General features: G+C 38.4%; 3 protein-coding genes across 5 annotated transcripts; all 3 read left to right on the top strand.

The window, feature by feature from the left end:
• Positions 1–2,109: 2,109 nt before the first annotated feature.
• LOC131004349 (3-ketoacyl-CoA synthase 20-like) lies at positions 2,110–4,668 on the top strand. The gene is made up of 2 exons (XM_057931017.1): positions 2,110–3,444; positions 3,685–4,668. Exons 1-2 carry the CDS (start codon positions 2,740–2,742, stop codon positions 4,462–4,464), a joined length of 1,485 nt encoding a protein of 494 aa, XP_057787000.1. The 5' UTR covers positions 2,110–2,739; the 3' UTR covers positions 4,465–4,668.
• Positions 4,669–13,163: 8,495 nt separating this feature from the next.
• On the top strand, positions 13,164–15,340 carry LOC131004350 (WAT1-related protein At5g47470-like). Of its 3 annotated transcripts, none has more exons than XM_057931018.1 (6): positions 13,164–13,862; positions 13,956–14,021; positions 14,167–14,283; positions 14,349–14,745; positions 14,894–15,042; positions 15,109–15,340. In XM_057931018.1, exons 1-6 carry the CDS (start codon positions 13,531–13,533, stop codon positions 15,251–15,253), a joined length of 1,206 nt encoding a protein of 401 aa, XP_057787001.1. In that variant the 5' UTR covers positions 13,164–13,530; the 3' UTR covers positions 15,254–15,340. The 3 variants fall into 3 exon arrangements, with proteins under 3 accessions (XP_057787001.1, XP_057787003.1, XP_057787004.1); XM_057931020.1 differs by having other exon boundaries at positions 13,165–13,862; positions 15,117–15,340; XM_057931021.1 differs by having other exon boundaries at positions 13,166–13,862; positions 15,090–15,274.
• Positions 15,341–19,173: 3,833 nt separating this feature from the next.
• Positions 19,174–20,690, top strand: LOC131004374 (uncharacterized). Its single transcript, XM_057931053.1, has one exon. It carries the CDS (start codon positions 19,272–19,274, stop codon positions 20,544–20,546), a length of 1,275 nt encoding a protein of 424 aa, XP_057787036.1. The 5' UTR covers positions 19,174–19,271; the 3' UTR covers positions 20,547–20,690.
• The last annotated feature ends 2,784 nt before the right edge of the window (positions 20,691–23,474 follow it).

Here is a 23,474-nt window from a genome sequence, read left to right as displayed (position 1 = left end):
TATCGTGACTTGTTTAATCAGCTGTTTGACATTCATATTTGGCCCAAGTCTAAAAATGAAAAGCCCAGTCCAACCGTTATAGTTGGGGCACAGTACGAGTAGCCCAAAACATTTGATCGTGGCTACCCATGGCCCAAGTGCACAAGTCCATCTCTGTCACTTTCTTCAAGTTTATAAAATTGAGGTCATTCCACTGCCTCAAGCTGTGTCGCCCCTATTAACCACACTACATCGCACTGTCGAAATCAAGGAGAATGACAGCGGACTCGGCAGTCCATTTTGGTTGCTCATCAGTTCTGAGGACGAGATTGTGTCTGATGCTTTTGGACCTAGATCTGCTGTTATTGTGGATGTTTTAACCGTGGGCGTCAAGAAGTTCAGCTATGCGGTGAAGAAGTTTTCGCCGTAGATGTTTTACTCTTTCATGGTTGTTTTCGCCGCTCAAGAAGTTCAGCTATGCAGTGAACCGCCGCCGGGTCTCTTGGGAATACTCAGTCGATTTCATACCATGCCGTATCAGTTCTTGAGTTTTGCTTGGATTATTTTGTGCAAGTTTTCGGTTGGGACTTTTGTCAAGCACATGGTGGATGCATGGCTTTTTCAAGCTTTTAGCTGATTTAAATCAGCTTGAGCTTTTATCAAGTATGTGGGGCAATTTTTATTTCGGTTCTATTTTGTTTCTTTTTGCAATTAGTGGGCCGAATCATCTGCAGTATTCCCATCATCATTTTTCACAGCTTCACCTTGAGGGCAAGGTGATTGTAAATGAGTGGGGAATGATACGCCCAACCCAATCTCTAACTTGGTCCAATTATGTTCCAGCGCATAGCCCATTAAGTTTTCATTATCAAATATAAATATTGTAATCTCTAAGTTTGCAGAAAAAGGAATAAATATTTTGGTTGATGTTTATCAAATCTCTCTCTTCTCTCTTGGATATTTCTGGAGTTTGAACTGCTCAAAATGCTCCACCATTGATAATAATCGTATCATAAAAGAAAAAGATACTCTCTCTCTCTCTCTCTCTCTATATATATATATATATATATATATATATATATATATATGACTTGGGGGAGTTGGGGAGGGCGAGCACTGAGCAGTGGGGTTTGAACCCGGGACAAATGCTCTAACAGAGTAAGAAACATCAAATTAATTATCAAATTATTAAAGACTATCAAATTTGTATCTTAAAATAATAAAAAATAAAAATAAAACACAACCTATCAAATTAAGACGTCATGAGTATAATTTTCTGGACATTGCTTATAAGTTATTGAAGTATAATTAATTATACTACTGTTAAAGACGGGAGAAGTCTCCAAAGGGACACCAAGTGGTGCGACCTCCTGTGTGTGAACAGTGAGGTCCCGGGTTCAAACCCTACTGCTCCCCCTCCTCAACTCCCCTAAGTCAAAAAAAGAAAAAAGAAAAAAGAAGACGGGAGAAAATATTTGAAGTTCTCTAACATATAAACGGGAAACATGCACGAATGAAATTTGAAGGGACTGATTGTATTACACATATGGTTGTCCTTACTCCTTAAATAATGAAAATAATGACTACTCATCTCATCTACATAGTTAGTTTAACAAACGCAACCAAGAAGACTCCCAAAAATACCACTCTAGCTTCTCAAATGCGTTTAACAAAAAAGTTGGAATATATTATTCTCGATTTCGTGTGGGCAACATTTCTTGTCTAACTCTCCACAGCCATACACCCATAATTACTTATTTTTTGTTAGGTTTGGACAATATTGGAATTAGGTCACTTGCCAGTTTTTATTTTAGCAATTAAGATTTTCCTGCGTTTATTACTAGACATGATTTTTTTTACTAGGAGATGGGAAACTATATTTTGAATAACAATACTGTTTTGTTTCTTCTTAATTGTCAAAATTTAGTATAATTGACCTAGCGGTAGATGGTTAATGTCCAAGGTTTAAGGTCCTGGGTTCGAGTCCACCGTCGTGCGATCTTTAAATTTCTTTATTTATTTGTATAATTTATATATAAAAAAATTACTAATCTTTATTTACTTGTATAATTTATATATAAAAAAATTACTATAGTTAATCATCGAAACCTAAGGTCCTGGGTTCGAGTCCTCCGTCATGCGATTTTTAAATTTTTTTATTTACTTATGTAATTTATCATAATAATAATAATAATAATCATCGAAACTTGTGTCTCTATATATAGATTTGAGTGTCTCATATTTAATTTTTCCAGCATGATTTACCCAGCTTGTACGAAAATATAGACTGGGAATTTCAAGTTTATGTAGAAGGACTAATCAACATGCTAACATCTTTAAATGAAAAAGAATGTTAAATTTCAATCAAATCTTATTTTTTTAATAATTGGTACGTAATTACTACTAGCTAATTCATTAGTGTGAACACAACAGAATGAAATTTCAGTTGTAATTAGGTGATCGTTAGGCGTTGGATTGACCATTAAGCAATCAATGATGATACTATAAGAAATTAAATCGTGGATGAATATAAGTTTCGACATCTGGAATTTTTAGAAAAATGCTCTATTTATTTCAACATGAATTTGGATGAAAATAGTAGTTGGCCAACTAAGCTATTAAATCTCCGAAGTCAAATGCGGAAAAACGATCTCTTTAAATACAAAATATACACTTCTCCCACTCAACCCAATCACATTCAATTCAAAATCTCGACACAAACACAAAGACGCGAAATTAATCTCTAGAAAGAAATTAAGAATGGGGAATTGCGAGAGGCAAGAACAAGAAACGGGAGGAGAGAGGAGAGAGAGAAAGAAGCTCCCCAAATACGTGAAGCTTGGCTACCATTACATGATCTCAAACGGCATGTACCTCCTCCTCGTACCTACACTGCCATATTTAATCCTGTCCGTTCATCTCTCAACCCGATTATACGAGCAGCTGAGAGCTGCGGCGGTGTGTTGGACGCTGGTGGTGTTCCTCTACTTGATGAGGCGGCCGAGGAGAGTGTACCTGGTGGACTTCGCGTGCTACAAGCCCGGCGCGGAGGCGATGTGCAGCAAGGAGATGTTCATGGATCGGTCGAGGCGGGCGGGGAGTTTCACGGCGGAGAATCTGGACTTCCAGAGGAAGATTCTGGAGAGGTCCGGGTTGGGGCAGAAGACCTACTTCCCGGAGGCCCTGCTGCGCGTGCCGCCCCAACCCTGCATGGCCGAGGCTAGGAAGGAGGCCGAGATGGTCATGTTCGGCGCCGTCGACGACCTCCTCGCCAAGACCGCCGTCAAACCTAAGGACATAGGAATCCTCGTTGTCAACTGCAGCTTGTTCAATCCCACGCCGTCTCTGTCCGCGATGCTCGTCAATCATTACAAGATGAGGGGCAATGTTCTCAGCTATAATCTTGGCGGCATGGGATGCAGTGCTGGATTGATCTCCATTGATCTTGCTAAACAACTTCTGCAGGTCAAAAATTAATTAAAATATATTTTCATCACTCTCAATACTAATTAAAATATATTTTCATCAATCATAATACACTCAACAACTTTTTCTCGACTCTCAATAGTCAAGACACTCAATAGTTTCTTTTTTGCACCCCGTGTCATTCTCTTCTATTTTTTCATGTACGGATTAGATTAATATTTTTTTTTCTTCAAATATTTATAAAATGAATTCTGAGTGTCCATTAATTTGATGGAACAGGTGCACCCGAATTCGTACGCATTGGTAGTAAGCATGGAGAACATCACCCAAAATTGGTACTTGGGCAACAACCGCTCCATGCTGGTGTCCAACTGCATCTTCCGCATGGGCGGCGCCGCCATCCTGCTGTCGAATCGGCGGGCGGAGAGGGGGCGGGCCAAGTACCAGCTGATCCACAGCGTGCGCACGCACCGGGGGGCGGACGAGAGGAGCTACGGGTGCGTGTTCCAGGAAGAGGACGAGGCGAGGCACGTGGGCGTGGCCCTCTCCAAGGACCTGATGGCGGTGGCCGGGGAGGCCCTGAAGACCAACATCACAGCCCTGGGCCCACTGGTCCTCCCCATGTCCGAACAGCTGCTCTTCTTGGCGACGCTGCTGGCCAGAAAAGTGTTGAACATGCAAATCAAGCCATACATACCGGATTTCAAGATGGCGTTCGAGCATTTCTGCATCCACGCAGGAGGCAGGGCGGTCCTCGATGAACTGGAGAAGAAGCTCGACTTGAGCCAGTGGCACATGGAACCTTCTAGAATGACACTCTACAGATTCGGGAACACGTCGAGCAGCTCCTTGTGGTATGAACTGGCCTATACCGAGGCTAAGGGTCGGATCCGGAGGGGCGATCGCACGTGGCAGATCGCGTTCGGGTCGGGTTTCAAGTGCAACAGCGCCGTGTGGAGGGCGCTGAGGACCGTTGATCCGGCCGAGGAGAAGAATCCGTGGATGGATGAGATTCATGATTTTCCGGTTGAGGTGCCCAGAGTAGTCGCACTTAATTAGTTCATTCTTTGCACACAATTAATATCCTTTACACTTTATGTCAATAATTTGTTGCTCTTTTTTTTAAATAGAATTCATAGCATTACTACCATTTTTGGGGGATGTGGAATTTGTTGAGAGGTGTATCTATTTGGAAGGGATCTGAGAAGTTTGTTTTTAGATTACATATCTATATATACATGATTTTGATTTTTTGGCTTGCAAGGAGATCATATATATACATGCTATATCTTAAACTCTTTTAACGATAATATTAACTATTTTTTTACTTTTTTATTATTTTAAAATAATGGTTATTTCTGTCATCATTCTTTCGCCGACACCACCATTCTTCCCCAAATCATCCATACAAGTACAATATCCTTCTCCTCATATTCTAAGCATAGAGATAATGATCAATAAATTTGGAGTCGGGTTGTTAAGATTGAAAATCTTTAATTGGTTCTTATAAAATGGAATGACCACCGAAATAACGATACCTTAAATCAGTCGTGAGCTGTTTTAACGACTGAATTCTCATTTTTAACCATCCATTTTTCAGTCGTTAACACCATTTTTTGTAGTAGTGCAATAAACAAACACACAAGATTTGCTATCTAGTTTGGTAATAAGACACCTATGTCCGGGGTTATGCAAAGGGAAAACTTTTCACTACCTGAAGTTAAGTTACAGCAGACTTACAAAAAAAAACAACTATTAAAGCCAAGCAAATTTCCAAAACTTCACCAACGATGAAAGCTAGCAATGCATGTACCACTCACATTTCTCATATCTTAAGGAGCATTCAAAAGAAGGCATAGCTCCAATTAGCTATGTGTTAAACATACATATTTTCTATGTTTTTAAGGTCAATATGATGTCAATTTTGTATTGTATTAGTGTTTGATGGTTAGTTTAAACTTAATTTGATTTATTGTTTAACAATTGTTAATTCCTTCTTGTTTGGGTGAATTTGAAAAAATATTTGATACAAAATCAATGATATTGAGCTTAATTTAAAGTTCATGTCGATCGATACGAATTTGTTTGGCGATGTATTGGGAACTTAATGAAATATCATATCCCTGGTTTTGATGATACCAAAACTATCTCGTCCTCTTTTGTTCAGTCAAGATCTCTTTTAGAACTCAAATGTTAGAGTTCAATTTTCTTTGCTGTCGAAAGACTGAAGACTAAAGACCATGACTAAATAAAGATGGAAAAACAAGTCAAGAATGCAACAGTCTTGGACTTAATGGGAGCGTCACTGAATCACCAGTGAAAAGAGACGCCTTAATGTGGAGCTAAGGAATCAGCGGACTGATATTCCTGACACATATCAGTTAACATTCTTCATCGGACTGAATCCCCAAAGGTAGCATTAAATGCTTCTGCAGCCGCATTAAATGCAGAGATTTTGGAGATCCTCCTTTCTCTGCAAAGAGTTCCTATTTGATGCAACTTATCTCAAAGGCACCCTACAGGATGTACGATGAGACACAGTTCTTCAGCAACAACAGGAACCTCGAAGATTGCGAACTCAGCAAGATTCAAATCTACTCTCACAATGGCAAAAAACTTGAAGAACATCCCTCCAACGGATCTATTCAAGACTTCTCCTATAAATAGAGCTCGAGGAACACCTGCAATCTTTGCCAATTTAAACACATAAGTTGAAACTCTGCCAAAATTGCAGCTCAGCCCTCTCCTCAATCATAAGTTTGATGAATCGAAGAAGAGAATCATCAACGTACAAATCAGTTCACTGATAACACATATTCTCTTAGTACTTAGGCGAACCATTGTTTATCCAAAAGCTTAAGTTTTCGATTGCTTGAGACTCAAATCTCAGTAATCCTAGTTGAAAGAATCCATATCCCTTTTCAACCGCATCGAAAATAGAGTTGGAGTGGTCAATGTTTAGTGCCGGTCTAAAGACTAAACAGATTCGGTTTCCTTGGCACCCAGAAAGCCAAGAGGGAGTCCAGCTTAAAGGTTCTGGCTCCAAAACCTTAGTGTTACTGCTGTGTGGACACGAAAGTGTCAAGGCATACTAAGTGTAAAATCCAACCAAGAGTGGTGTTGGTAAGTACGCTGTAAACCTCAAGCATTGCCCAGAGTGATTGTCAGATTGATCATCTGACCGTGGAGTAGGAACTTTATTTCCGAACCACGTAAAATTCCTTGTGTCGTTTAACTACTTATCTCTGTGCTTACTGCTTATTCTTATTGAAACTGACTAACTGAAAAGTGCAACCAAGAAATTTTTTATGTATCACTGTTTCTAAGGGCTTACTGAACCATCTTATATTCCGTTGTTTGTGTAATATCCTTCTAACTGATCTATCTTCAGAAAATTTGTAAGGTTCATAACACTGCTCTGTTTTCGTTCAAAGTCTTTACTGAAATCTTTCTCTCTAAAACTGATAACACTTTCTCACGACAAAATCAGTTTTCCCAAAAAGATCCCATCGGGTGTATCCCCCCTCATACACCTGTTTAAAGACCCTCCAGGACCCAACAAGATGTTTTAAACGTGTTTTGATGGATTTTGAGGATTTTCGAGTTTGACTTAGTTTTGCTAGTATTTTCTCATCATGTTCTATAAATACTCACTGAAAGCTTCAAGAAAAAGGTATTGACTTTTATGTTCTGAATTTTTGCTTTGCGGAGCTTCGGAGATGAGAAGAGAGAATAGAAGATTTGTGATTCAAATCTAGAGATATCGAGATTTTGTGAATTCTTCTGCAAGTTATATTGTTGAAATATTTTGTTTTCCATTGATTTCAATTTATTGGTTTATATGTGTATGCGTGACTAGTAATCATTTATCCTAGAGTTAGGGAATAGTTAGAAGCTAGATTATTGAACTTATTTTGATTAAGTAATTAATCTAAATATATATTTTCCTTGTCATATTCTGAATTTTATTATTTGCTTTATTGACTGATCACCAATTTTATATGATTTATTATATTAATTTGATATTGAAAGATGATTATTATTACTTGAATTGAAACATGGAACATGGTTTTTAATGTTAGACGAGAGAACTTGAGATTAGTGTGAGGATTTATAATCTTAGGATATATATTTACTATGTTGAGAGTTGCATGTTTAAGTACGATTTGGGGACAATAATCTTGCATGCAATTTACGGTTTATTTGTTACAAGAGTAGGTTTAAACTTTTTCTATGATTGTGTTAGTAAGAATCGAGTCCGAGAATGATTAATTGATTTAAATTTGTTTGATTTCTTGATTCTGTATGTTGAAACCGAAGCTCTAGACTCCTCTGTTTGAATTCTCTTTATTTATGCAATTTTGTTTATTTAATTTGCATGCTTTTAGTCTTAATTAAATCAACTCTAAATTCCATAGTCTAGATAAAAGATTATAGTGTGAAATATGATCTTGCTTGGTGTTACACTGTATTGAAGTCTATTGTTTGCTTAGTTGTTAGATGATTAGTTAGCTTCTTGTTAGTTAGTTTGCTGAGTCAGCATGTATTAGTTAGACAGTTAAGTAGTCTGCGGTAGTATAAATATGTGTAATCAGTTGATAATTATTCATTCAATAAAATGAAATCATTTCTCTCACTTCTCAAACCTCCTGCTTTCTATTACTTTTAACATGGTATCAGTTGCCACAAAATAGTCCAGATTCATTCTCTCGATCCTTCTTTCCGTCTACATACAATCTTCTCCTGCTCTTCTCTCTCCATTCTTCATATTTTTCTCTTCCGTTCTTCTCTATCCACTCTTCCATGGAGAATTCATCTTCCGCTGCTCATCTTCCTCATTTTCCCCAAATTCTGAAACTCGATCGAACGAATTACGCGTTCTGGAGAGCGCAAGCTTTGTCGGCAATCCGTGCTCATGGATTCTATGACTACATCACAGATCCCGCAATGGCACCACCACCGCTTCTTCCGACTCCATCTAATGCAGCTCCGACAACAAATCCTGCTCATTTCGTGTGGCTACGACGCGATCAGTTTCTTCTCAGTTGGATGCTATCATCGGTGACTGAATCAATGTTAGGTCACGTAGTTCGCTGCAATACTTCTCGAGAATTTTGGTCTGTGCTCGAGAGGCTGTTCATGTCGCAATCGAAGGCCAGGATCATGCAACTTCGTCTTCTTCTCCAAACAACCAAAAAAGGTGCTCTGAGTGTTGAGGAATTCTTCCTCAAAATGCGTGGTTATGCAGATCAATTGTCTGCTGTAGGTCAACTCATTACTGATGATGAGTTGATTATGTACATTCTCTCTGGTTTTGGATCTGAGTATGAAGCATTGGTTGTCAACATCATGCATCGCACTGATGCTCAGAACTTACAAGAGATTCAATACTCATTCCAAGCTTATGAACTGCGGCTTCAGCAACAACATTCTACTTCTCAATTTGAACTAGCTGCTCATGTTGCTTATCGAGGACAGGGAAGAGGTGCACCTTCCTCTCATGGCTCTAACTCACCTGCTCGTGGTGGTTTCTCTCGAGCAGCTGCCTCTACCAAAAGTATTGTCTGTCAGTTATGCGGCCGAACAGGACATGTTGCTATAAAGTGTTTCAAAAGATTTGATATCCACTTCACTGACAACACAAATTCTGCCTCTCAGGCCTTTCTTTCTGATGTTACACCATCTCATACTGCCAATGTTATTGATGATCTCTCTTCTCAGGATCCATCTACTGCCGATGCCTCTTGGTATGTGGATAGTGGAGCTACTACACACATTACGAATGACATGCAGAACTTGGCCATCAATAATGACTACAATGGCAATGATAGTCTCATGGTTGGAAATGGTAATACTCTGCCCATCTCTTCAGTTGGTTTTAACACCATTCCTTTATCTTCTAACCATTCTCTATTACTCAACAACATTCTATATGTTCCTCAAATAACCAAAAACCTTTTGAGCATCTCTCAGTTCACAAAAGACAATGCAGTTACCATTGAATTCACTCACACTTCTTGTTTTGTGAAGGACTGCAACACCCAACAGGTCCTGCTGAAGGGAACACTATCTAATGGACTTTATCAGCTTGACTTGTCTTCTCTCTACAACAAAGCTTCTTCTCCATCACTCTGTCATAACACTTCTGCTGTTAGTATCCCTACTAGTTCTACTTGTAATAAAACTCCATGTAATAAGTCTGCTTCTAGTTCTTCTAGCAAGTTTGCTGGTGTATGCACTTCTTTAGATACCTTACATAGAATTCTTGGTCATCCTGGACCACATGTACTTGCTAAAGTCTGTACTCAGCTACAAATTCCTTATAAATCTACTGATATTAGCTTCTGTGAAGCATGCAAGTTGGGAAAAATGCATCAAAAACCACATACTTCTCAGCCTATTAAATCTACTTCTGCCTTTGATCTTGTTTACTCAGATTTGTGGGGTCCTGCTTCTACACTATCAACTGCTGGGTATAAGTACTATATAATTTTTGTTGATGATTTCACAAGATACACCTGGATTTATCCTTTATCTCTTAAGTCTCAAACCACTGCCACAGTCAAACACTTCATAGAAATGGTTAAGTGTCAGTTTTCAACATCTATCAAATCCTTTCAAACTGACTGGGGGGGTGAATTTAGACCCTTAGTTAACCATCTCACTACTTTAGGTATACATTTCCAACACCCTTGTCCACACATACATACTCAAAATGGGAGGGTTGAACGAAAACATCAACATGTCGTTGATATGGGTATTACACTATTAGCTCAAGCTTCACTTCCTTTCTCCTTTTGGTGGGATGCATTCCAGTCTGCTGTCTATCTCATAAATAGGTTTACCTTCCCCTTCTCTCAATAACATCTCTCCCTTTCAGGCTCTTTATCATCAAATTCCCAACTACAAGTGGCTCAAAGTCTTTGGATGTGCCTGCTATCCTTATCTTAAGCCATACAATCAACATAAACTGCATTATAGGTCTTCTAAATGTCTATTCTTGGGGTATAGTGAACACCACAAAGGGTACAAATGTCTCAGTCCCTCTAATAGAATGTACATTGCAGATACTGTTCATTTTCAAGAACAAGAGTTTCCTTATTCTACTATGTTCACTCTTCCAAGTCCTGCTCCTATTGAATACTCCACTAATATCCTTCCAATCTTACCTCTACCTGACACTCCAGTTCCACATCAAGTCAATCTACCTACAACCGACAGCTCTTTCTCATCTGAAAGTTCTCCTCCTTCATCATCAGCATCTTCCTCCACATCTTCAGCTCTTCCTTCTGCCACATCCTCTGCATCATCACCTCCTGCTCCATCTCCCTCTCCAACACCCTCTCAATCTCCCTTACCTCTCTCATCTCCATCCCCACCACCACCACCTCCTCCTCCTCCTCTATCATCCACCACCACTACTCACTCCATGATTACCAGATCTAAGCGTGGGATTTTCAAGCCCAAAAGTTATATTGTTGATCAAGTTTCTGCTACTGTCAATTCTAATCAGGGTACTCTCACATCCTCCACTACTTCTTTAGGCTGCTTCACTATACAACAACATGAGGTCTTTATTGTTCAGAATATTGCATCATCTTCTGCCTCCCAGCTGCCTTCTCTTCCCAAAACAGATGATGAGGCCTTAGCTCATCCAGAATGGTGCTCTGCTATGGAAAAAGAATTTCAGGCTCTGAATATTAAAGGTACCTGGACTTTAATACCGCCTTCTCCATTATACAAGATTATCAGCAATAAATGGGTTTACAGAATTAAAACTCTCTCTACTGGTGAACTGGATAAGCTTAAGGCAAGGCTTGTTGCCCGAGGATTTGAGCAGTTGGCTGGTGTAGATTTCTTAGAAATTTTTAGCCCTGTTGTTAAGTCTTCTACTATTAGACTAATGTTTGCACTCGCAGCTTCAAAAGGGTGGGGTATCCAGCAGATTGATGTGAATAACGCATTTCTCAATGGAGATCTTGAGGATACTATTTACATGTCCCAACCTAAAGGTTTTGAAGACTTGGAGCATCCTGATTATGTGTGTAAGCTGAATAAATCTCTCTATGGTCTGAGACAAGCTCCTCGAGCTTGGTATGATAAGTTGAGAAACTGCCTCTACTCTCTTGGCTTCCAACGGTCTATCTCTGACTTCTCCCTCTTTTACAGAAATAAGAATGGTGGTTTACTTCTTATACTCATTTATGTGGATGACATTTTAATAACTGGTGATGATCATTCTGAGGTGCTTAGCTTGATTGATCTTTTGAACAAACAGTTTGCTCTTACTTCCATGGTGGAAGTTCATTACTTTTAAGGACTTGAAGTCACCAAGTCTGGTTCCAGCTATGCTCTTTGTCAATCCAAATACATTAAAGAACTGTTGGATAAAACACATATGAGCTCTTGTCATCCCTGCCCTACTCCAATGACTCCAGCCACAAGGCTTTCAAAATAAGGCGGGGAGCCTTTTTCTGATTCATCTCTCTACCACAGCACCATTGGGGCTTTACAATATCTCACACATACGCGACCTGACATAGCTTTTGCCGTCAACAAACTTAGCCAGTTTTTGCATCATCCTACTACTTTACACTGGGCAGCCTGCAAACGAGTTCTGCGATATCTCAAAGGTTCCATGTCATTGGCTCTTCACTTTTCACCTTCCTCCTCATCCCAACTAATCAGTTTTGCAGATGCGGATTATGCTAGTTCTGTGGATGATAGGCGTTCCACCGGTGGATATTGTGTCTATTATGGCACCAATCTTATTACCTGGAGCTCTAAGAAACAGCACGTGGTGTCACGCAGTAGCACAGAGTCTGAATATCGAGCTATTACCTCTACCACAGCTGAGCTTCTTTGGCTTCATTCCTTATGCCAAGAGCTCAATCTTCCTGTTGCCACACCTCATAAGCTTTGGTGTGATAGCTCCAGTGCAGTGGCTTTATCTTCTAACCCAGTGTTTCATGCACGCACAAAGCACATCGAAGTCGATGTGCATTTTATTCGGGAGAAGGTTCAAGACAAATTTATGGAAGTTGGTCATGTTCCTGCTGCTGATCAAGTAGCTGATGTGTTTACCAAGCCTCTTGCTAAGCCTAGATTTTGTGCTCTTCGAAGATTGCTGTTACTTGAGCCGTTGGATGATCATGGATAAGTTTTTTGGAGCATATTGAAGTCTATTGTTTGCTTAGTTGTTAGATGATTAGTTAGCTTCTTGTTAGTTAGTTTGCTGAGTCAGCATGTATTAGTTAGACAGTTAAGTAGTCTGCGGTAGTATAAATATGTGTAATCAGTTGATAATTATTCATTCAATAAAATGAAATCATTTCTCTCACTTCTCAAACCTCCTGCTTTCTATTACTTTTAACACACTGTGTGAAATATTAGTGTACACTAATTAGAAGAAGAATTGAAATAGTTTTCATTCAGGTGTACTTAACCTTCTCGTTTCTTTCAAATTAACACCAATAAGGCAATAACACAATCAACCCAATTACCCAACTATGAGACTTTAATTCTTATCCATTATTAGTTGCATTATGACTTCTTTAACATTAATGTTAAAACACTTGGAAAGATATTTATCCGAGATAGTAGCCAAATATTGCTATATTTTCTCTCCGAAAATCCATGCATCTTACATATTGAATTTGACTTGTCACACAAAATGACTGATGACAATGCAAATACAAGAAAACTAATTGATCAATTAGATGGTTGTTAGAGAATCCAAACGACTGGACCAGAAATTCAGGATAATGTGCCTTCCCATCCATTTCCGGAACAACACATTTCCTTTTGTTTCTCAAACTCATCAACTTACACAAAAAAGTGATCATTACGAAGAACTACACAAGGAAGAAATCAAAAATCCTTGCATACCCATGTATGTAAATTTCATGAAAACTCCTTAATTTATAATTATAGAAACCCTTCTTTCCGCGAATGATCAAAACATCAAAATTATTGATCAATGGAGGAATGCGCCTTTTTGTTCATTTATAAAAAATGGCTCTTTCTGCCAGAAAAAACTGAGATGTTGCATATTATTTCTTGATTGGAAGAGGAAGGCCAAAGCTGAAGACGACGCCGGCAACCACCACACATAAATCTGCATGCATGCAGATCAGAGAGGCAAATAAAGAGGGAGAAAGAAGGAGCTTTAATGTTTCTGCATCCAGAAAGGAAAAAGAAAAAGAAAAAGGAAAAGAAAAAGATAAAGAAAAAGAAAAGGAAAAGGAAAAAATGATGGGAATGAAGTCAAATAAAAGGGAAGTGATGGAAGAAATTGCTGTGGTTATGGGATTAATTTCTGTGCAATTCTTGTACGCGGGAAACGCAATTTTGCTGAGCACTATATTGAAAACTGGACTCCAACCTTCTTCTCTAATAATCTGTTCCACTTTTGCCACTTTTCTTGTGCTCTCTCCTCTCGCAATCCTCTTTGAAAGGCAAAACTCCTATTTCTAATTTCTTAATTTGCTCCAAATTATGTTTGTTCTTGTTGATAATTATATATGTATAGTTGGATGTTCATGTTGCAGGAGTCAATGGCCTTCAAGGATCACTTACAAGCTTGTTATACAATTGCTTTTACTTTCCTTTGGAGGGTATGCATATAGCGCCTAAATACACGAACTTTCAAATATTCTTCATTTTGCGTGTGGACATAAAATCCTGCATCCAAATACACAAATTTCATTTTAATTCTTTTATTATTTTGCGAGTGTCGTAATCATAATTTGTGCATCGCAGGGTGACAGTGTTTCAATCTTTGTTCATGAAAGGAGTCCACCTGACCTCACCAGCAGTAGCAACAGCAATGCCAAATCTGGCACCAGGGCTCATCTTCTTCATCGCCTGCGCCTTCAGGTGTATATGATTTTGTTGAAGGCATCCCAATTAATTAATTCTAACAAATATTAATTAATTTGTAGGTTAGAGAGGATGGATATAGCATGCAAGTACAGCAGAGCGAAGATAGCGGGGACGATGCTGTGCGTGTTGGGAGCAGTGGTGATGAGCCTAATGCAGAGCGCCCCCGACGAGCGCATGCGCAACGTCGGCGGCGTCAAAGCCCCCACGGAGTTCGACTCACAGACAATCCTAGGTTGCATGTATCTCATTGCTGCTGTTTTTGTTCTGTCCAGCCAAGTTGTGCTGCAGGCTATAACATTGAAGGAATTTTCTGCATCGATATCGCTGTGTGCGATAACTTCGTTGCTGGGTTCCATGATTACAGCAATAGTGGAGATTGTTGAAGATCAAAATTATTGGGACTACCCTCATTGGCCTGCATCAACTCTTCAAGATTTGCTTGGCTACTCCCTTGTGGTAATTCAACTCCACTCTTTAATTTCTTCATTTTGCTCAACCAACCTATAGCACTAAGGTTGAGCCATGGCTAATTATTTTGATAGAAAAAAGGAAAAAAGAGGTAGAGTAAGTAATTTAAATAGAGTTGGATGAAAATTAAGTGCAGGCAGGCGGGATTAGCGGAATGTGTGTAAGCTTCAATGCATGGGCAATGAAGAAAAGAGGTCCAGTTGTGGTCTCCATTTTCAACCCTCTTGGAACTGTCATTTCTGCTGCCATCTCTATCTCCTTGGGCGATTCCATTGCTGCTGGAAGGTATTATTAACATATCATGATTTCTTTATTTTTATTATTAAAAATAGATAAATATTTGCATGGCAGCCTGGCAGGTATGTTGGTGATGTTCACTGGTCTGTATTTGGTGCTTTGGGCTAAAAGAAATGAAGGCAAAAATGCAGAGAGTCCGATTGTTGAGGACGACTCCATCCAAACCGTCTTTGATATTGAGAAGCCTCTTTTAACTTAATTCATTCATTCATTTTCTTCGTCTCAACAAATCTTCAATTCCATCAGATGTAAACTACTCGTTGTAGATAAGAAATCCAGTCTTGCATCTTGAGATAAACAAACTTAAAAACAAGGGATTTCTGCGTGGTGCGCATGCACTAATGAAATGGAACGTGAACGTCATTTCATATACATATCTCTATATTAACAATACTAGAAATATTGCATAAAGAAATTAAAACAAATATGTATATAGATACAACACCGCGTACATAATAGCCTCTCTCGCTTTCCAATGTGCGTCAATTAATTAACTATATAAATGCTTGTAGAAAAAACTTTAAATGTAATAATGTATTACTCGTGTAAAAATGTCTACTAATTCTCAAAATTTTTGATATATCTAGCTATAACATCCTTACCTATTTTCAAAATTATAAGGATGATTTAGTAAATAAATCTATATATATGTACGTATATATATTATTTAGATTAAAAATGTTTATTTTTATAAATTTCGGTATATAAGTTGATGGGGTGAAATCTGGCACGTCGGGATATCAAATCAGATCACAAATGATCGGATTGGATATCTCTCACTCGACAAAACTTACATCAAAATTGAGTGAAAAGATCTCGAGGCGAGGCCTTAGAAAAAGAGTCGAAAGATGGTTTTAGATCTGATTGTATCAGCATGAGCAACAAAAGCTATAATCAAAGCTGAATTGTCAAAGAGGCAAATCCATGTATCACACTACAAGAGAAGAAATCAAAGGCAAATGAAGGATAGATGGAGAGTTGTGTAACACCTATGGAAGATTAAAAGCACTTAGAGCTTGAAGATTTCATCTCTGAAAGACATTTCGCAAGACCATAAGTAAATCGATCTCGATAATAACACATGACAACTGATGATTTACACTTAGGGTGTGTTTACTTTGATAGAAAATGTTAGAAAAAGTATATTTTCAATCATTTTTCACATGTTTCCTATGATGGATAATTTTCTCCGGTCATGCTGGAAAATTTATTCGGGCAGCCCCTTTTTCACTCATTTTCTCACAAATGTTGGATAATATTATCCTATTGGGAGGGTGTGAAAATATTTTCCAACATTTCAATTTTTTTATCCATCTATTTATAACAAAGTAAACACAGCATGATAAAAAAAGGAGAAAAAGATAATATTATCTCACCTTTTCTTATCCATCCTTTTCAAATGAAAATTTTACTATTAGGGTGCGTTCTCTTTGGTTGTAAATATTATTTTCATGTGTAGTTTGTTAGTTTCGATGTTAAGATCGAAACCCAACACAACGTACAAGTATATATCCTTATTTCATTTATTTTTATATAAGATAATTAAGTGCTCCCTTCGTCCACAAAAAATAATCTTAAAATGGGACGACACAAGTTTTAATAGAAATAGTTGAATACATTGTGAGTGGAGAAGAAATCTCACCTGAAAGGTAGTGTTAATTAATAATGATAATTAATTATATTGTGAATGAAAAAAGGGGTTCACCATGTGATGTAAAGTTTTGAAAAATAGAAATTGACTAATTTTTGTGGACGTCCCAAAATGAGAAAAATGAACTTTAATTTTTTGTAGATGGAGGGAATATTATTTTGTACCAAAAATTCTTTAAAATATTGAAAGTATTATCCATTTTGAGACTATATATAAAAATATTATAAGTCAGATGTAACAACTATAACAATTTTAGTGATTGAGTCGTTGATTGGTCATGATCTTCAATAGATTTGATGAGGTAACCACAGTTGTAAAAAGGAAATATATTGGGAAACATCCTAAATTATTATTATTTTTTTTTCATCCAAAATAACTCATTGATCAATTTAGAATATATATCCCGAATATTTATTTGTCTCCCCTTCTATTTAACCCCAACACTACACTCTCGAATCATGCACATACACACTCACAAAAAAAAAACTGGAGTTCAAGAATTCAAGTTTTGATTACTTTTTCTGAAAATATAAATATATAGAAAAACCTTTAAGTTAAAAATATATAGTATAATATATATATTATAAAATATATAGAATAACTTCAATATTTTCTGGACGTATTTTAATATGCGTAAATACCTTCTACCAATGTATAATGTATAGGCCGGCGCTGGTGCATATTAATAATTTAATGTCTGACAAATGGAGTGGCTTGATTAAAAATTATCAGGCAAAAAATGACAAAAAAGATTCATAAATTTCAATTCAATTTAGATAATAATAAGCATACAAGGAATTCATATCATTTAGATTATATCATGCCAAATTGAATAGTATAATGATATAAATTAAAGAGTAATAAAGCTTACATTTCTACGTTTATAATTCAACTAGGAAAAAAAATCAGTGATATAAGGAACATACAATTCAAATTAAGCAAGTAAGCTTTTAATATTGGATAAACAAACACATGTGGTGTCTACTCAAATTAAAATTATCTTTTAAGCTTTTCAATGTTAATTATGAACCATATATTATATATACAATAGTTCATATTATAGAAGCTATTGGTATATATTTTATTTCCTATTTTAACTATTAAGGAAAAAGTTTAGTTTGAAAAAATTATTTTATGACAAACTAAAAAAACTATTAATTAAATTATAAACATAATTCGACTCAATTACAATATTAATTCTAGTTTATACTAATCATGAAAATAATATATTGTTTTAAAATTTGGCAAAAACTTTGGGTGAGACTGAGTGTATGAGATGGATTGAGTTGGGGCAAGTTTGGGCGTGGGTCATGGGTCACAATCCGGTTATAAAATATGGATAATTCAAAGTATATATATTGTTGTGATGAAAGTAATAATCGACATGAAGAAAATGTTTGTCAAACATTACTTTTTTTTTTTCACAACAATTGTTATTTTTACTCACGAGAACTTGTACTTTTAATTTATTTGGTTAAAGTAATAACTATCGTAAGAAAAAGTTAATACGAAAAAAGATAATGTTTTCATATTAATTACTACATTTTTTTCACGATGATCCGTGCCACAATTCTCCGATGATGCACCCCGTAGCCACGCCATGGGCCGCGGTCGCGCCAGCGCCCTGCTGCCCGGGATCGCGCCCTCTTCATCTAATCCGATCTCATGAATAACACCGGTCTCCTGACTCATAAAATTTCTCAAAATTAATTATTACTATATGTTATTGTGATTTTTCTTATAATTATTCAACTCTAATAATTTCAAATAATTGATTAATGTGAATTAAATTTGTGAATTGTTTGCAACTCACACATCTAGCTAGTCTTAATTAATAAATAGTCATCTCCGATCCCTTCTTGGCTGCAGAGTTTGACTTTAATCTAAAGGAACATTTTTGCATATTCGCCTCTTCGTTTGAAGTTACTAGCTACATTAAAAAATCATTCGAGAAATCTTCAAAGCTTACTTAAGAGCTAGGATTAAGATAAAAATAGAGCTAGCTAGCTAAGTATGATACACGTTTTCTTTTTCGAAGCTAAGGTATGACGCACGTTTTCAAAGCAGGAAAAAAGTAGTTCATATTTTCATGCATGTCTTAAAAAAAAGTATTTGTCCTTGATATTCATGCACACTACTACACGTACACGTAGAGTAAGTGAAAATAAAATGACTACCATATACTGATATTAGTCTACGTTGACCAATTGTTATGCATGTTACTATAATATGATGAATTTATTATTACTAAGTCCCGAATTAATCGTGGAAAGCAATCGACAACCGCACACTCACAGAGAACACCTCTCCACCACCCAACACTTTCACCTCAGTCTCTCCCTCTCCTCCACAAAAGCATCCAAGAAATTCAACTAAAAACTAGGTCTTCCCCATTCTTACATACTTTGTCCAAAACCACCCCACATTAATCTACTCACTACTCTACACACTATATATAACCACTGGTCCCACACTACTACATACATCACCATAGCCCACCATCACTTTGTATATACATATATATAACACTCATGAGCAATTAACAAAGAGAGAGTTAGCTGGAGTGATGAGTGTGGAGATGATGGAGAATGAGCATCTTCAACATGATAAGCAAGAATTGAGGCAGTATAGAGGCTTAGGGTTTGGGGGCCAAATGAGGATCGCAACCAACCACGATCATAATGCAGGTGATCATCAAGGGATGAGGATAAAGCCTCATGATCATCAGTCCAACAATAACAAGCATTCCTACTTTCTTCGTGCTAAGACGCCTCGATTTCTAGGGTTTCATCACGTGGGCGAGGATGACGGTGAGTTCAAGAAGCCATCGCCGATTAATAGAGAAGGTATTGAGAGAGAGAAAAGCTCCTCCTCCTTCTTGCCATCTCCTCGCTCCAAAACCGACACGCCATTGATCCACGAGCACCCGAGCTTAAGCGAAGAGGAAGACCTAGCTAATTGCCTCGTCATGCTCTCGAAGAAATCATCATCCCACGGTGATGAGAGAGAGGAGAGTAATTCCAAGGGGAAAGAAGTGGTAGAGAAGGGCACCTTCCAATGCAAAGCTTGTAAAAAAGTGTTCAATTCCCACCAAGCATTAGGGGGCCATAGGGCAAGCCACAAGAAAGTTAAGGGCTGCTTCGCGTCCAAGATCGACGGCCTCAACGACGACGAAAGCCTCGACGATATTCAGGAGCCGTCGATGCAAGAGGATCAAGAGCCCCACCCGCCCCCACCCGAGCCCGACACCGCCCTCCGCCCCGTGCCCTCCGCCAGGAAGAGGACCAAGATGCACGAGTGCTCCGTCTGCCGCCGCGTCTTCTCCTCCGGCCAAGCCCTAGGCGGCCACAAGAGGTGCCATTGGCTCACAACCTCCACGGACAACGCCTTCATCCCGAATTTCCACGATTTCCAATACGATCACCGGAGCCAACAGCTCTGCAAGAAACCACCCCTCTTCACTACTGCAAAGCCCCATCATCTTCTTGATCATGAGCATGAGCATGAGCATGATCATGATCAACAGCTCGATCTCAATCTCAACCTCCCTCCCGCGCCACAGCATGATCGGAAACGCGATAATGGTGGCGACGACAATGACAACGACAACGATGGCGTTCATGATGGTGATAGAACTAGTAAATGTGAGGCATCGACAAGATTGTGCTTGCAGCAGTGGACCGATCAAAACCAACTGCCGAAACCCGGTGACGGCCCGATCGACCGGGGCGGCGAAGAGGCGTGTGAGATGAAGCTAAGAAAGCTGAGCGATCTAAGGGATGTGAACTTGGATGGAGGGTGGTTGCAGATGGGGATTCCTTCAACCAGTGAGATGAGGTGATGGGATTAAAACCAAGATTAAACTGTTTTTTTTTCTTTTTTTCTTTTTCTTGTTCCTTTGTAATTAATACGTATATACTATTATGTATCATCGCATAAATTACATGCAACGACAAGAATAATGCAATTTAAACTGATATATAGTTTCGCCATTTCTTTGACCTCTCTACTCTTGATTATCTTATTTTCTAGTTTGTTCATCTCTTATGTTGAATTAAATGATCAAAATTTCATGCAATGCAGCAGGGCTTATTGGCAAATAGGCGTTAGTTGAGGGACTGCATGGAAAAGTCTGTTATAAACAGACTTTAGCTGTTGAAAACAGAATGCGCGCAGCTCGTTTCTTTTTTGTTGCTTGTATATCCAGGAAGAACTCGAAGTTCTCAAGAGAGAATAATCTCACAAATTTCATATATCATCAAAGTTCATTCATTTTTGTTCCATACAGCCGCCATATATATAGGCAAAATAAAACCCTAATTTAAAGAAGGACATAATCGTAAAAACAAGCAAACAAAAGAAACTTGATCAGCAAGCTAGAATAAACCCTAGTGAGAAAACCAGCTCCGTACGCTCTGCTCTGCACGTCCGCTCCTCGACTCTGGAAAGCAGGGATTCCTCTGGCGGGAGGATTCCTCTGGTGGAAGGATTCCTCTGGCGGGAGGATTCCTCTGGCGGAAGGACTCCTCTGGCGGAAGGACTCCTCTGGTGGGAGGATTCCTCTGGCGGGAGGACTTCTCTGGCGGAATGACTCCTCTGGCGGGAGGACTCCGCTGGCGATATGACTCCGCTGGCGAGATGAGTCCGCTGGCGAGCTGACTCCACTGGCGAGATGACTCCGCTGGCGAGCTGATTCCGCTGGCGTCCATTGATTTCTTCTTTAATTAGTTCTCAGTTAGTGAATTCATATTGTTGTCTGAAGAGAGATTAAAGCAGACTGTGAGAGAGTGATAAGAGAGAGTGCATAAGAGAGTAGCATTCATTCTTTCATTCCAGTTTGTAGTTTCGAATTGTATTTGTTCTCGATTGAATCTAGTGAAGAGTTCTTATCTTGATTGTGTCTTGAGTGAGTTTTGAGCATCTCAAAGATCGATGCTATTTGGCAGAGAGAACACAATAACAATTGAGGAAGTTAATTCAAAATGCATTGAAAGCGAAGGAATTGCAAAAGCAAAATGAAGGCAAACAATAGATGCAGACTGAAGCCATGAATGTCAAGAAATTCAAGAAGTGGAAGGGCAAACAGGAAGGGAAAGAAGAGTTATCAAACTAAAGAAAAAGAGTTTGATAGGAAAGAGACTCGCAAATGTCATCACTGCAAGAAACCGGGGCTCAAGAAAGTTTGCTATCAGACAAGAATCAAGGCTCTTACACTGCTGATGTAGCAAAGGAGATGAAGTTGCAGAGATGTTGAATGTGGTCAATGGACAAGTAGAATAATATTGGATCTTAAACTCGGGTTGTAGCTTCCACATGTGCCCAAGAAATGAGTGGCTTTCTAATTTTAGAAGACTTGATGAAGGCTCTGGCTTATTAGGAAATGACCTGCAGGTATGTACAGTTGGAGGCATGTATTGGAAATATTAAGTTGAAATTGAAATTGCATGATGGATATATGAAGGATTATCTGATGTTAGATTTATTCCTAAGTTGAAAAGAATCTTAATATCTCTGGGAACATTGGAATCTAAAGACTATAGTTGGAAGTCAGAATTAGGAAATCTCCATATTACAAAAAATTCTAAAATATAATGAAGGGAATTAATTAGGAGATTTAGTCTGTACTATTTGGTGGCAAATACATTAGTTGGTGATTGTGAGAATGTTTCTAAAGAAGACTATATGATATGGCATGCTAGACTAGGCCATGCATGTGGGAGAAAGAGGATTGAATGTCATCAACTGCAATGGGAGATTGAAGGATAGCAGCTGTGAACAGTGCATTTTGTAAAGAAGAAAAAGAGAGCAGCTGAAAGCTACCTTTTGGAATTGGAAAACATCTATCAAATGGCACTCGCACTACAAGAAAACGCGGCTCTAGCGACCGAATTTTCGGTCGTTAAACTCGAAAATTCGGTCGTTAAACCCTTAACGACCGAACTAACGACCGAAAACTGTGGTCGGCGTTTTGTTCGTCGTGCGGGCTTCAACGACCGTTTTTTTTCGGTCGTTAAAATTTAACGACCGAAAATTATTTTTAACGACCGTTTATGCGGTCTTAAAAACAGTAGCCAAGCCTGCCGGGGACGACAGATTTCATCTTTCAACGACCGAATTTCGGTTGTTAAACAACGACCGAAAATAAACGGTCGTTAATCTTCAGGGATATTTCACGACCATTTTGTTTTCGATCGTTGTTTAAAGACCGAAATTCGGTCGTTAAGATAAGAATTTCGGTCGTTGCTGGACGTTTTTTTTTTTCTGTTTTTTGACGTCAATTTTTAACGACCGTTTACCGATTTTCGACCGGATTTTCGGTCGTTAATTTAATTACTATTTTTTTTCTTCAGAATTTATATTTCCTGTTTTCAATTATATTGTAAATTATTCAAAATTATCAACCAATATCAAAGTAGAAAGACATCAAATAACAAAGTAGCAAATCATAAAATATGTCAACAAGTTTAGAAATTCAGTATTCAAAGTATAGTATCTACAACAAACGAGAGTAAATATAATCACAGGTCCGGGTGGGTCCCATCAGAGGCGTCGAAGGGGGACTGTGCTCGATATCCTCGCATGAGGAGCGCGATCTGGGCTTGCATCTCCTGTATAGCCCTGCTCTGAGCCTCCTCGTTCGCTCTCCTGGCCTCTAGCTCCCTCTGTGTGGAGCTCAGCTCCTCCCTCAATGTAATGAGCTCATCTCTCGAGGCAACAGGGAAAGAAAACTGGGAGGTGCTAGTGGAGTGCGTGCTCGACGACTCACCGC

Source organism: Salvia miltiorrhiza, unplaced genomic scaffold (genome assembly GCF_028751815.1).
Source record: "Salvia miltiorrhiza cultivar Shanhuang (shh) unplaced genomic scaffold, IMPLAD_Smil_shh original_scaffold_386, whole genome shotgun sequence".
NCBI classification, from domain to species: Eukaryota; Viridiplantae; Streptophyta; class Magnoliopsida; order Lamiales; family Lamiaceae; genus Salvia; species Salvia miltiorrhiza.
Note: the sequence above shows the minus strand (reverse complement) of the source record. Positions and strands in the feature narration are given on the sequence as shown.

What these genes read in the sequence shown, in the direction of transcription:
- LOC131004374 (XM_057931053.1), top strand. Translation starts at nt 19,272, where the DNA reads ATGAGTGTGGAGATGATGGAGAATGAGCATCTTCAACATGATAAGCAA.
- LOC131004350 (XM_057931018.1), top strand. Translation starts at nt 13,531, where the DNA reads ATGCAGATCAGAGAGGCAAATAAAGAGGGAGAAAGAAGGAGCTTTAAT. An exon ending in CTTTTACTTTCCTTTGGAGG is followed by an intron (nt 14,022 to 14,166) that starts GTATGCATATAG and finishes TGTGCATCGCAG; the next exon opens with GGTGACAGTGTTTCAATCTT. An exon ending in TGCTTGGCTACTCCCTTGTG is followed by an intron (nt 14,746 to 14,893) that starts GTAATTCAACTC and finishes AATTAAGTGCAG; the next exon opens with GCAGGCGGGATTAGCGGAAT.
- LOC131004349 (XM_057931017.1), top strand. Translation starts at nt 2,740, where the DNA reads ATGGGGAATTGCGAGAGGCAAGAACAAGAAACGGGAGGAGAGAGGAGA. An exon ending in TTGCTAAACAACTTCTGCAG is followed by an intron (nt 3,445 to 3,684) that starts GTCAAAAATTAA and finishes TTGATGGAACAG; the next exon opens with GTGCACCCGAATTCGTACGC.